This window comes from Pseudovirgaria hyperparasitica (genome assembly GCF_010093815.1).
Source record: "Pseudovirgaria hyperparasitica strain CBS 121739 unplaced genomic scaffold EJ05scaffold_18, whole genome shotgun sequence".
Taxonomy (NCBI): domain Eukaryota; kingdom Fungi; phylum Ascomycota; class Dothideomycetes; order Acrospermales; family Acrospermaceae; genus Pseudovirgaria; species Pseudovirgaria hyperparasitica.
Window position 1 is genome coordinate 127,848 of NW_022985566.1, and position 13,578 is coordinate 141,425.

At 41.7% G+C, this 13,578-nt stretch overlaps 3 protein-coding genes across 3 annotated transcripts; all 3 read right to left on the reverse strand.

Moving 5' to 3' along the window:
• Nucleotides 1-78: 78 nt before the first annotated feature.
• EJ05DRAFT_479895 (putative sterol desaturase) lies at nucleotides 79-1,467 on the reverse strand. Its single transcript, XM_033744761.1, has 2 exons — nucleotides 753-1,467; nucleotides 79-698 (listed from the first exon to the last, which is right to left on the reverse strand). Exons 1-2 carry the CDS (start codon nucleotides 1,300-1,302, stop codon nucleotides 301-303), a joined length of 948 nt encoding a protein of 315 aa, XP_033596324.1. The 5' UTR covers nucleotides 1,303-1,467; the 3' UTR covers nucleotides 79-300.
• Nucleotides 1,468-3,295: 1,828 nt separating this feature from the next.
• On the reverse strand, nucleotides 3,296-3,845 carry EJ05DRAFT_521184 (uncharacterized protein; the record flags this gene model as incomplete). The annotated part of the gene is made up of 1 exon (XM_033748761.1): nucleotides 3,296-3,845. The coding sequence occupies one exon, from the start codon at nucleotides 3,843-3,845 to the stop codon at nucleotides 3,303-3,305; it is 543 nt and encodes a 180-aa protein (XP_033596325.1). The 3' UTR covers nucleotides 3,296-3,302.
• Nucleotides 3,846-4,439: 594 nt separating this feature from the next.
• Nucleotides 4,440-5,838, reverse strand: EJ05DRAFT_514372 (uncharacterized protein). Its single transcript, XM_033748523.1, has 3 exons — nucleotides 5,454-5,838; nucleotides 5,187-5,337; nucleotides 4,440-5,048 (listed from the first exon to the last, which is right to left on the reverse strand). Exons 1-3 carry the CDS (start codon nucleotides 5,669-5,671, stop codon nucleotides 4,857-4,859), a joined length of 561 nt encoding a protein of 186 aa, XP_033596326.1. The 5' UTR covers nucleotides 5,672-5,838; the 3' UTR covers nucleotides 4,440-4,856.
• Nucleotides 5,839-13,578: the final 7,740 nt, after the last annotated feature.

The following is a 13,578-nucleotide window of genomic DNA, read 5'->3' on the forward strand; positions in this document are numbered from 1 at the left end:
AAGGATTAAGTTGGGTAGCGTCGCAAGGCTAAGCAGCTGCAGCCCTATTGAGTCACGAGTTATAGCCTGCATGGAACACGTGATATTGGGTGAGATTCAGACTCTGAAATGGTTATATTAATATCTCTAGTAAAGCCTACGTATAGGCCTGGTCTTCTTTCACGATTTCTCTTCGTTCGCTTAATGCGAATCTCTGACCAGAGAGGGTATCTTGACAAGCGAATGGTGATTACAAATTATTAATGCGTCTATGGGCGGAGATCACAGATCTCCTCGCTTATGCTCATGCAAAAATTCGAATCAAGCAGTCTTCGGCTTCTCAATTGGTTTGCCATTCTCGTCTATTAGACCTTTTGCACGCATGACCTTCAAGGCATCGTGTAGCGGATCCAGGCTTGGATCTGGGGCGCGGTGGCTTCCGAAGTATGAATCGGCGAAGGTAAAATACTGTCCGTAGTTGACGGTGAAGTACATGTGGTGCAGCGTGTGATGCGCAGGGCTGTTGAGCCACGCCTCAGTCCAATGGCCAGTGATCATATCGCCGTCGTGAATGAGTATAGTCCAGATCTGGACGGCAACGAAGAGAACGAGGTATAGATAACGCTGCATAGGGCATATGAAGACGACCAGATGATAAGGGACCGATTGAATGAAGCCGTCGACAGGATGAAAAGCCAGAGCAGCCCATGGTGTGGGCACTATATTGCGTTAATTTACCGGGAGGCGGAGATTGGAGGTCACGTGATACATACCGATCCATTTGTGATGCGGCTTGTGGACATACTTGTAGACACTTGGATGGTGCTCAAGACGATGAATCCAGTAGATCGCAATGTCATTGAAGGCCATGTACAACACAGCGGAGCATACCAGCCACGGCCAGCCGTAGTCGCCCACATTGGAGTATATCAGACTCTTTCCGCGCACTTCAGCCAAGAAAATGGGTAAGGTGAGGAGGGTGATGAACGGCACAGCGAACATTGAGGATTTTATTTCAAGTTTGACTTGGTTCTTTAAAAAGCGGGGGTGGTATTCGAGACGGCGGTCGAAGATGAAGTAGTATGACAGCGCGCTGAATATGAAGTACAACGATGAGGCACCGATTTGCGTGATGGTAAGGATGGAGATGATCTGACGGTATATGTTGTCGCGCGGCCATTGTGACGAGATCGTTGCGTCTAGTATTGGGAGGTCGGAGTATGAGGTGTTGTTGTTGCTGAAGGAGAGGGCTTGTTGAGGGAGAGCCCAGGCATAGGCTTTGTCAAGCACCAGGGGGTCGAGGAACTCCAGAGCCACGTCCATGATGGATGAGGAGGGCGGAGTGACAATAGCGGTTCGTGAGAAGTGCGCAAGTATACAATCAAACGTCCCTCGATCAGACGCACTATACAAGGCTCGAGGATGGAGTGATGGGACGCGACAATTGGGAAGAAGAAGCTGGAGTTGAAGAAAAAAAGAGTGGGAGTGCGATCTCTGCTAGTGACATCGGAAGGAGATTTGCCGCTTCCTCCAGCGCCGGCGTCGCCAGGGTCCAAAGTCACACCATTTGGCCTTCCCAGGTTCCCCACCTGCACTAAGCCTTATTAGCGTCAGGGGCCTGTTGATCTTGTCTCCTTTCGGGGAGGGGCAAAACATCCCGCTCCAGATCATCGCGTCGCCGCCGGAGGAGGGAGTATTTAAAGTATCTTCGAGCAGGCACTGGACTTTCCAGCTCGCTGAATATTCTCAAGAGACTGTCTAGAGAGTGTCATGCTCACGCGTATCCTTATGAGAATGCAATCGACCTAGGCGGCGTCTCCCTACTAAAAAAGGTAACTAGTAGAGGAACAAAGACACTTTCCATTTGAAGACTCGAGACAATTTAAACCAACACTTTTAAAATTGGGACTCTGGCTCGTGTCTCAATGCTGGAAAATGATGCCAGCCCAGCTTTCCGAGTCTCTATCTTATCTACTCGTTGGCCAAAATCGCTAGCACGACGTAGGTAATCGCTATATCTGCAGAACGCTGGACCGGGACATGTATATCTGGTGGGACTTTGGTATTCGCCAGTATAGTCTTCATCTGAATGATGTACCTTTCGACTCACTGACACTAGCTCTGGCTTACGGAGCCCTCTCCGATATGTCTTCTACACTACTCAAACTGAGTTCAGTACTAGAGTGATATTCTACTTCGGCAGCGGGCATGATCTCTATACATCAGTTCGCTCGATCTCACCATTGCCATCTCGTCCAGGTATGCCGGTAATGACACCAGGTGAAAAGCTAGAAGAAAGCTTGCCGCTCTGCGGCATATGCTCTCATTCTTTTGTTCAAACAATTGCCATAGCTAAGGCTTCTGCCGCGAGAAGTCTTCTTGACGCTTTCTATGGGCAAAGTATTCTGATTGTTCATGCGCCAGTAAGTGTGAAAACTGACGGAGTACTTGGCGAACTGTATTCGCTTTCAGTATCGACTGTCCTCACTTGCTGTCTGGTTCATGGCGAGTTACACACGATTAATCGAAGACGAAAGTAGTGACGTGTTGAACAAGTCCGGCTGCAGCTTGAGCCTGGTGACTGGGTGCTATCAAGATTAGGATCAGCCACCGAGCCCCCCGTCCACTAAACCGCGGAATCGGTTACGCTGAATTCATACAACTTCAGTATCGACGAACAAATCAGGGAAGCAAAAATACTTGCCTTTGCCTCGTATACCTCTATACTTGTGATGAACCATTGGCTCTGGCTCATCTTGCCGGTGTCATGCGAAATCAAGTTGCAGACTCGGATCTGTCGTGCCTCAAACGATATGATGAATAGAGGAACGAGAGTTTCTAGATGAAGGCTTAACGTTCGCAGTGATTAGGTCTGCAGGAGAGAACGTTGAAAGTTTAACGGACGGCAACACAGACATAACTGCTCCACCGCGTAACTAACACTGTCATAACTTTCCACGCAGGTCAACAGTGCTGAGAAGTGAAAGCATCGCACAGCTTTGTGGTTGAGTGTCAAACCACTGTTCCAGTATCGTACGTGAATATTTGTAACTTTAGCATTCACACTACGTAGCTACCAGGGTAAGCCATAAAGGGTTTAGTGAACAAAGGCTAATGTATTGTTCCAAGCTATGATCCATAAGCGTAACCTAAACAGACTAGATGCTCTGACGTGTCTATAAGATGCCCGTACGGTGAAGCACGATTACCTTGAACAATGCAGTGCCACACAGATAGATGCCTATCTTCCGCCCGCGGAATGACACTTCCTCGATTCAAGGCCATCTCAAGCAGCTTGGAAGTCTCTCAACGAACCCAACAATCTAAGCTCCACAAAGTGTGTAGCGGATATCACCGCCAGTCCCGGCCACGTTCGAGTTGGGCTGCTCGGGGGCTGCGGTGGCCTTGGAGTCGTAGTAGACCTGACTGGGGCATTCCTGGCTCGCAGGGCAGGTAAATTTGCGGCAATTGCCGCTGGCACATACAACACTCAAGCCATCCTTCCATACCGGGCAGTTGGCGCCTCCGGAGGCGGGACCGGTCGCGCAGTCGACGAAGGAGATATCGTACCAGATCCTGTTGCCGACAACATCGACAGTATACTCAAGTTGAGTGACTGGGCGCATCGGGGAGCCTGTGTTGGTGGTGCTGAGCTTGATGGAGACTCCGCCGGACGACGGTACGCGGATCTCATCGTAGTGGATGGATTGGCGGTTGATAATGTAAGGGGCGGGAGTTCGATGATCGGCGTCAATGGTCCATGCCCAGAGATCGTAGCCACAGTTGTTGACCACTACCGCATTATTGGCTGATACGGCAGATAGGAGAGCCATAAAGAGGGGGACCAGGATGGTCATGATGAACATGATGGGGCTTCTATGTGGAACTAGTGCGCTTTGCAAGGGGATACTGGTTCATAAGAGATTGGTATAGTCTGAGATTGTCGTGAACATTGGCAATGTGTAAGAGGTATCCGCATTAGGGGATGGTATTTATAGCCATGCTATCAAAGTACGCGTCTCGGAAGAAGATATTAACAGTGGTGCAAGAGACTCGTCACAGGTAAGAATGCGTTTACTGGGCGGTTTTTTACTGACCTCTGCTTACAGAGGGTGTGCTCATTTGGAGAGGAATCATCCATGTGTGAGCCTTCGTTCACAGATAGGAGTATGCGGAGACACTCCAAGAGGTCATGGAACTGGTATACTCGTAAGTACCATAACGCTTTACAGTTCTGCCGTGTGGGATACCTCCAGGGCTAGAATGTTACTGCAAAGCTCTTCAAAAAGTGCCTTGCAAACGACCTTACGCCCAGGACGGAGCCTGAAGTCGCAACAGGCGGCTTGCATCAGCGGAGTTGAGCTACGCTTGAATGGTCAAGGAAATTTCATCCCCCACAACTGACACTGTGAATGATCCAAGCAGGCTAAAGAGGAACAAGCAAACCCATTTAGCTGTGTCTTCTATCACATTAAGTCATTGCGTTTAACATCTTACCACGGATAAAGATGTAACATCATACAGTCCCAAGCCGTCCACAGCGAACGTCCCCTAAAGCCTTTCCACTTCTCACGCACTTCCGAACCGCCGTGTCATTAGACATTGTCTATAAATCTAAAAATCTCATCACTCTTGCAAAGTCTTCTTCCATGCCATTTTCCACGCCATCGAAGCTTGTGGAGTCTGCCCGGGGGAAGAGGGGTCAGGGGACATTTTACTTGATAATATCTACGATACATTGCAGGGTCGAATAAAGTCGCCATGGAGTTACCTCATTCTAAACCCCTTATATATATACCCCAATCTCCCGCCCGCTACACCCACCACGACCACCAACCCTCTTCGCCAGCACCACTACCACCATCACCACCACCAGACTACCCCAGCACCGGCGGCCGCGGCGTCGGCGACACCCCCGTAGCAATATCGACAAACACACCCAGCACATCCGACGGCACCTGGGCATACACGTGCACGACTTGCAGCGCACAGGGAACCAGGGTATACGTCAGAAACACATCGAAGAAGACATGTGCGGGGACGGGGATCTTGTGTAATAGGCCGAGGTCCTGGCATGAGAAAGAGGGTGTCAGTGGGGTTTGTATGGTATGTATAGGAAGGGAGGTAGAGAGAAAGAGAGAGAGAGAGAGAGAGAGAGAGAGAGAAAGAGAGAGAGAAAGAGAGAGAGAGAAAGGGGGGAGACGCACGCCGGTGACGTTGAAGAAGGAATGCGTGTCGTCGATGTTCAGATATTTATCCGTGTGCACGTCCGTGACGATTTGGTATATAATGGCCAGAAAGCCGATCGAGGTCTGCCGCTCCAGGGAGACGGGGATGTCGCCGATTTCATTGGGGTTTCTGGACGTGCGGACAGTCGCGGTTAGTTGAATGTGGCGCTGTCTTGTTGGTGTTGATGTTGTTGATATGGACGTCTACATGGACATGGGGGAGTGAGTATTGGACAACAAACGTACATGATGATCCTCGCGTCGGGCGAGAATGCCAATGCCTCGTACGCGGCCGTCGACTCGGCAGCGGTCGGCTTCTGGATTGCGTAGACGGCTTCTTTGGCAATCTCGATGCGGCGCTGGGCGTTGCATTGCGCGGCAGCAGGAGACGACAGAGGACCTGCGACGGAGCAATGCAGTATCGCCGCGGCGGCTGCGAAGACTTGAATTGCTGGGAAGCGCATAATTCTGGTGTGATTCCAGGCAGGGTAGGAGTTTGTTATGACTGTTTGGAGTATAAAAGATGATGAAAAACCTCCACCGAGAAGAGCCTCGAATATCTGCCGGTGTGGAATTCGATAGAGTTCTCTACAAACAACCACTGTGAGCAAACAAGCGAGCGACAGCGGCTCTGCAATATATATATATATATATCTACTACTACATACATACATGTAGTAATGCTGGGGGCATTATGTCATTTTTTTTCCATCTTCACCACCGACGCATCCACGCATAACATGCATATGCATACGCATACACGATAACAAGCTCCCCACTACATGAATCCGGATGGATACTGCTAGCATCACATGTGGGATTCCTATTAGGTAATCCCCGTTACTTAGATCTTATTTAGCGTTAGGCTGGTATATATAGCACTTAGATAGACTTAGTAGACACGTTAATTAATTTTTACCACGTCTAATTTACTAAAGTTCCTATATCTAGTAGCTGAAATCTAGTTTTTATCCTCCTAGGGAGGCTATCGCTTCGGCGATGCCTCCTAAGGGGTAGTTATCTTACCCCTTATATAAGGGAACTCGTTAAAAACATTTAACGCTTACGACGAACTATATAACTTACTAGATAATAATAAGAACGAACCTAGAGTCTAACACGAAAACCCTTCTCTAAAGTAATATATTCTAATTTCGGAGATAGAAATTACGGTAATAAAGCTTAATGACTAAATTCGATAGTCCTAGCGGATAGTAATATATTATAAAATAAGCTAAAAGAGTCACGTAAGAAAAATATATATTAACTCCCTCTATATCCGCGATAAATATTCTAGCTACTTATTAATATAAATTAATACCGTAATTCTAACTTAGAAGATAATTATTACCCTAGGAAACGCCTTCCTTACCTAAGCTATATTAAGATATCTTCCTTATAGAACCCCGATCGCGATAGCGACGTCTCTATAGAAGGAGCTAATACTCCCTAAAATATAGGACGCGCCCGTAATAAGCCGTTAAATACTATTAACGCGCTTACCGCACTCCTTAATACTAACCCGGCTATAAGGGACCTTACTAGAGACGCTCGTACGTTAGTACTAATTAATATATATACTAATCGACTCGAGTTATAAATAAGGAACGACTATATTACTCGAGAAGAACTAGTAAGAGACTTTAATAACCTCCTCCTTAATAACCCTAACCGGGCGAGCCTAGCTATACTAGTAAGAAGAGGCCGTATCCTACTCTAAGCACCTAATATATACTTAGGAGAAACTAGAGATAACGCCTACGAGGAATAGTACTTATTAATCTAGAAATGGATTTATACCGTGGAATTAGTAGAGCGCTAGGAAGCTATACCTAAGTTCGAGAAACTATAAATCTATAGAATATATATATTAAAGTATATCTATACCCTTTAGTATAGCCTTATAGAAGCCCATAGACGTAATAACCTAGATAGTCCTTAAATACTAGACGGCTTTCTAGATATTATACGTTAAACGTATATCTCTACTAATCGCCCCGAATAGCGTAGAAAGAAATAGAAGAACCTTACTTAATATCGTTTCGGATCTACCTTAAAGCTTATTAATACTATTATTAAAAAGGCACGACTTCTACGACCCATGCCTTCTAAATATAAGATATAGCGTAGAATTCTAGGCGCCCTTAAGTCTAAGGTTTAACGTAAGATCGAAAAGTAGCCCTTTTCTTCTATAGGATTAGAAGAGTAGTATCTATAGGTAAAGAGGCTAGAGGAAGCCTTATATATCTACTCTAGAAACGAATACTATAGGCGGGAGGCTACTTATTATATTAATACTATATATTACTAAGACGAAGAGGAGGAACCGGAAGAATTCGAACCTTCTAAGGACTTATATATACGCGAAGATAAATTAGGCGACTACTCTAGAGACGAGGGTAAGCTCCACGCGTTTATAAAGCGTTAATAGAGTAACCGAGGCCGCGGTAGAGGCTAGAACTAAGGCCGAGGCTATGGTAAATACTAAGGAGGCTCGTTAAGAGCTCTTAATAAAACCCGAGAATACTTTAACTATAAGAAGTTAGGATATATCTCGAGATTCTACCCCGAAAATCCAACTCTAGGTAAGCTAGTCTATATTACTACTAAGGATGACGCGTTAAGCGTCTTTAATAAAGAGGCCCTAAAAGCTAGTCGCCCGTAGTAGATATAGAAGATACTACAAGCAACTATAAGAGCTTCTATACTAATAATACCGATAAAAATAAGATAAACACATAGAACTATAAACATATTAACGCGCTTTACAAATCGCTAGAGAGTGTCTACTATTATTAAGAGGAGTTAACGGACGTTATCGACGATCGCCTCTATTAACTAAACTCTATTAGTAGATAGTTACTAGAACTTAAGGCTTACGTAGGGGAAGTCCACCCCTAGAGGGTTTTAGTCCTTATTAACTATAGGGCTAATAGAACGTATACGTTAACGAAGGTTACTAGGCGTCTAAAGCTAGTACCGTAACCTACCCCCGTAATACGTGTTAAGCTTCCGTTAGGAGCCCTAATAATAAGTTAAGAAGTTATAAAAATCCCTCTTTATATGGAAAGCTTTACTTACGAAGTCTCCGCGAGAGTACTTAACCTTAAGGGCTATAATCTAATTCTAGGTTATAAATGGCTTTATAAATAGGATCCCGATATATTATAGAGATCCTATTCCCTAGTAATTAGGAGGCTAGTAGCTTAAGGAAGGACTAAGGAGTATCTCCTTAAGGGGATTCCCGCGTTAATCGATATTAACTTATAAGGAGAATAAGTGCTAAACGTCCTTACCGCTAGCTAAGCACGGAAATAATATCTAAACGGCTATAAGTAAGGTGTAATATGGTTCATTAGGAAAGATAACCCTCCTATACCATAGGCACCCGATCTAATACTATAAACGGTTTTAACGGAGTACTAGGACGTCTTTAAAGAAAAGCTACCTAAAGGACTACTACCTTTAAGATAATAGGACTATAAGATAGATATAGGAGACGGCCGACCCGTTAATAACGCCGTCTACCGCCTCTCCCTAGAATAAATTACTAAATAGTAGAAGTAGATATAGGAGCTTATCGAGCGAGGGCTTATCTAAGAATTAGGAAGTACCTAGGGTAGCCTAGTACTTTTCGTACCTAAACCCGGAGGTAAATAGCGAATATATATTAATTATCGAGTACTTAATATACTTACGTATAAGGATACGACCCCTCTTCCGTATATAGATGAATACCTATATACCTTCGGCTAGTTAATAGTGTTTAGTAAGATAGACTTAACCTTAGGGTTTTAGTAAGTACGAGTAGCCGACGAAGACGTCCCTAAGACCGCCTTTAACACGATTTATAGTAAATACGAGTTTAAGGTAATGCCGTTTAGTCTATTAAACGCACCTACCACATTCTAAAAGATAATAAATCGAGTTCTTTAACCCCTACTATATAAATCCGTGGTTATATACCTTAATAATATTATTATCTTTTCCGAAGATATGGAAGAACACGCTAGAGTACTATTAAAAGTACTTACTCTACTCCGTGAATACCGCTTACTTACTAATCCGGAGAAATATAGTTTTAGCTAGACCGAAGTTAACTTCTATAGACACTACGTCTTATAAGGATAACTTCGCCTAATAAAGAATAAGATTAAGGTAATTCGCGAATAGCTAGAGTCTATAAACGTTAGCGAAGTCTAATAGTTCCTCGGCCTAGCGAATTATTATCAGAGGTATATCCGGGGATTTATAAGTATCGCCGCACCTCTAATAGACCTCCTTAAGGAAGTAGACCCTCTTATCCGTAAATAGAAATATAGGCCTATTTAATAGACGCTGTTAACGGCGTTTACCTTCAAGACCCTAAAGAATACCCTGTGTTCCGAACCGGTTCTAGCTTAACCTAATAAGACTAAGCCCTTCTATATTAAAATAGATATAAGTAACTATACGATCGGTATAGTAATCTACTAGGAGAATCCTAGTAAGTAGTATTAGCTAATCGCGTTTAACGGACGAAAGCTTAATAGCGCCGAGCTTAACTATCCGGTTTACGAAAAAGAACTCCTTACTATTAAACACGCCCTACGCACTTAGGGATACCTACTAGGAACGAAGAAGACGACGATCCTAACCGATTACTATAGCCTATAGTTCCTTAAGTCTATAAAGGAATAAGAAGGCCGTATAGATAGATAGATTGATAAGTTCGGAAGCTTTAATCTCGATATAAAATATCGCCTAGGATCTAAGGCGGTAGTACCTAACGCCATTAGTAGAAGGCTAGACTTCTAAGGCGAGATCTCCGCGATACCGTTAAGTAAAGTTAATAAACACGTTCTTATAGTCTAAATTATTAAGTTCCTAAAAGGAGCCGACCCGATAGAGCATGTACTAAAAGTCTCTCCCGAAATCCTATCTCGACTACGCCTTAACGCCGAGAGTAAACTTCGATATAAGCTATAGGATTTTAATAATTATAAGAATAGGGTAGTTGGATAGTAGTATAGCTAGATAGAACAATGGGGTGTATTCTATTATAGAACGAATTACTACCAAACCCTTTCGGTAGGAATCCGAGAGTATATATATAAAGGGACGCCGATCTATCTAGCACGTAACTATTTACCGCCCTTCACGTTACCTCCTAACCCTATTAGCTAAGGTACGTATAGGTCGGGTTCTACCTAAGGCTAAGTCCTAATAATTATTCCTTCTCTCTAGGAAGCTACCCTTAGTAACCTAGATTATTACCTATCTCTATACCCCTATCCTAAGTCTCGTAAGACCTTAGTTATTCTCTATACTTCGTCTTAGATACTTACCGATATTTACTAATCTAAGATTTATATAAGTGTTTTCCTAATAAACTAGATTTTATCTATCTTAATTTCTTACATAGGTAAGATTACCTAATTAGGCCTAGCGTATCACGTGATGTGATTAGGTAAGCCCGGGTACTACCTATATTAAAATCTTTTCTTAGAAATATTCCTTTCTTTAAAAAACTTCTTAACTCTTTATAGAGTTTTTTAGATTATTAGGTATATTACCCGATCCTTATAGACATAGATTTATATAGATTTACTATAATTTAGTGCGATTTATATAATTTACTAATTTTCGTGCTATCCTTAGCTAGTAATAATATAATTCGTAATAATCCGTATAAATTAATAATAATTATAATATAGTTTCCCGAAATCTCAACGCTCTAAAGTAATTAGTACGGAAATAGACGCCTTCGAATAATCCCTGTCTCGCATATATTACCGACATATTAAAAGCTATCGATCTACCTCGACCTAGGCCGGGCTCTAATAATCTAGCTATATATTATTATAGTTATTACTTTCTATCATATATTACTTACGGCGGTACTAAATCTATAATATACGGTACTTATATAACTAAGAAGCGTTATTACTTATAGGTATTTAAGTAAGTTCGAAGAACTTTACGTAGATTTACTTATATTAGTATAGATTACTACTAGGCCTCTAGTAACCCCTACCAATAAGGAGCGTAGTACCACCAATCGCAACACCTTAGAGAAGGCTTTCTACGAGCTATATACCTAAGGTAAGGGTTACGCCTAGGAGTACGATTCTAATAAGATCTATAAGGGTTTATCGGAATCTACTATAGCTATTATTACCGCGATTACTAGGTAATATCGTTTTTCTTAAATCGTTATAGATTCTTACTAATATATATTAATCTCTATAATAGTGCTAAAATCTCTACTACTTCGGACTTCTTTCTATATACCGGCGATATTAAAATTCCTAGAAAAGGTTCTAGTAAAAAGGCTAAGGTTCCTTCCTCGCGCGTACTAAAGAGCCGTAAATTTAGGGAAGATAGCTCTAATCTAGAAGTTTCTATACTAAAGGTATATAGTTCTATACCGATCGTTGAATCTTTTCGCTGATTTATGTAATTCTTAGTATACTTACGCTGGTCTATCCCTCTCTATCCCGGGTCCCGCCGCTCTATAGGTTTCTATAGAGGAGTTTATAGCTATAAGGCGCGCTATATAGAATTTATAGCGTCGGAACGAAAGGCTAGAGACTTATATTATAAAGCTCTATACTATGCTAAATAAGAACCAGCGGAAGGAATTAGATGGAACCATCGCGGTAATTAGTACTTCTACTCCTACTCCGACTTAATCGGTTTAGATCTATACTAATCGGTGCTAATATGTCTCTTTTATCTAGCGTTTTTAGTTTTTTTAGTTTTAATTTTAAAGCGATCTTACTTCTTCTAGATAGATTAGTACGAGTTTATATAGATCTATATAGATCTTTATATTTTCTTTTAGCTTTCTTAATTTTATCTTTCTTTAATAATAACTTCTTTAATCTCTTTAGTAATCTATACTAATCTATACCAATCGGCACTAATTTTCGATGTCCATTTCTCTTAGTAAATTATTTTTCTAAGTCTCTTTTTTAGTTAAATTTTTAAAGTTCTAAGTTCGAACTTTCTAAGGAAGTTCCTTAATTCCTTAGAATGTTTTAAAGATCTATATCTCTTTCACCTTCTTCCTTTTAGGCGGCCATCCTTAGCGCCGAACTATACTAAAAAACGTCGAATCGCCATACTTTAGTATAATTCTCTACGATTCCGCGGCTTCCTTTACTAATCACTACTTATATACTAATATCGCTACTTTACTAATGTTTATTATAGGTTCCTAAGTATCTTTATTAGGATTATATCCTTTCTAACGAATCTTATATAGCTACGTGCCATCTTCGGCGCGTTACTAGCTAAGTATCTACTTAACTTCGTAGATATCCGCACCTCCTTACGTAACTACTTTATATAATGTCTATTCGGAACGATCCGGTAACGATAAGGCATAGAATGGCTCGAGAAGCGTAATATAGAATACATTATATATCTTTAACGTGGGAGGGAGTTTTAACTTATACGCCTAGTTATTAATTACACGAGTAACCTTAAATAGACCTATTATTATATAGTTAAGCTTCTTCTTCGGCCTAATACTACGAATATTCTTACTATTTAGTAAAACTTTATCTCTAATATTAAAGATCATGGGCTTTCTACCCTTATTATAGTACGATTTACTATAATCTATAGTATCTTATAATAACTTTATAACGCTTCTTTACGTTTAGAATAGTTCTATTATAATCTCCGTCGCCTTAACGTTAGGCTACTCTAATTTATACTAAGTTCCTATAAACTACGCTTTATGGTTTCGACCGAAGTTTACTTCGAACGGACTTACGTAGGTTAACGTATGTCGGCTGTTATTATACGCGAATTCCGCGACATAGACTAACCTTACCTAGTTATCTTACTTATAGTTATAATATACGCGTAAATACGCCTTAATTATCTAATTCTACCGCTCTATCTATCTATCTATTTATAGGTAGAACGCGGTACTAAGTTTCCGCTTAATTCCTAGCGTATAGTAGAAATCCTTCTAAAACTTAGACGTTATCTACGGACCTCTATCCGAAACTATACTATTTAGTATACTATAGAGCCGAACTACGTCATGAAGTAGTATATCTATAAGATCCGGTACTTAGATCGTCTTCCTTATAGGGATGTAGTATAATATCTTCGTAAATCTATCTAGAACTATAAGTAAACTATTATAAATATACCTAAGATACTTACTTAGGGGTAGATCTATAATAAAATCCATCGATAATTCTTTCCATGCCTTATTTAGTATAGGCAATGGCCTTAATTCGCTATATGGTAAGTATCTATATACTTTCGTATGCTAGTAAACGTTATACGTTTTTACGTAGTCCTTTATATACTTATAAAGACCTAGCTAGTCGTACGTCCTTCGGATTAAATCGACCGTCCTTATAAC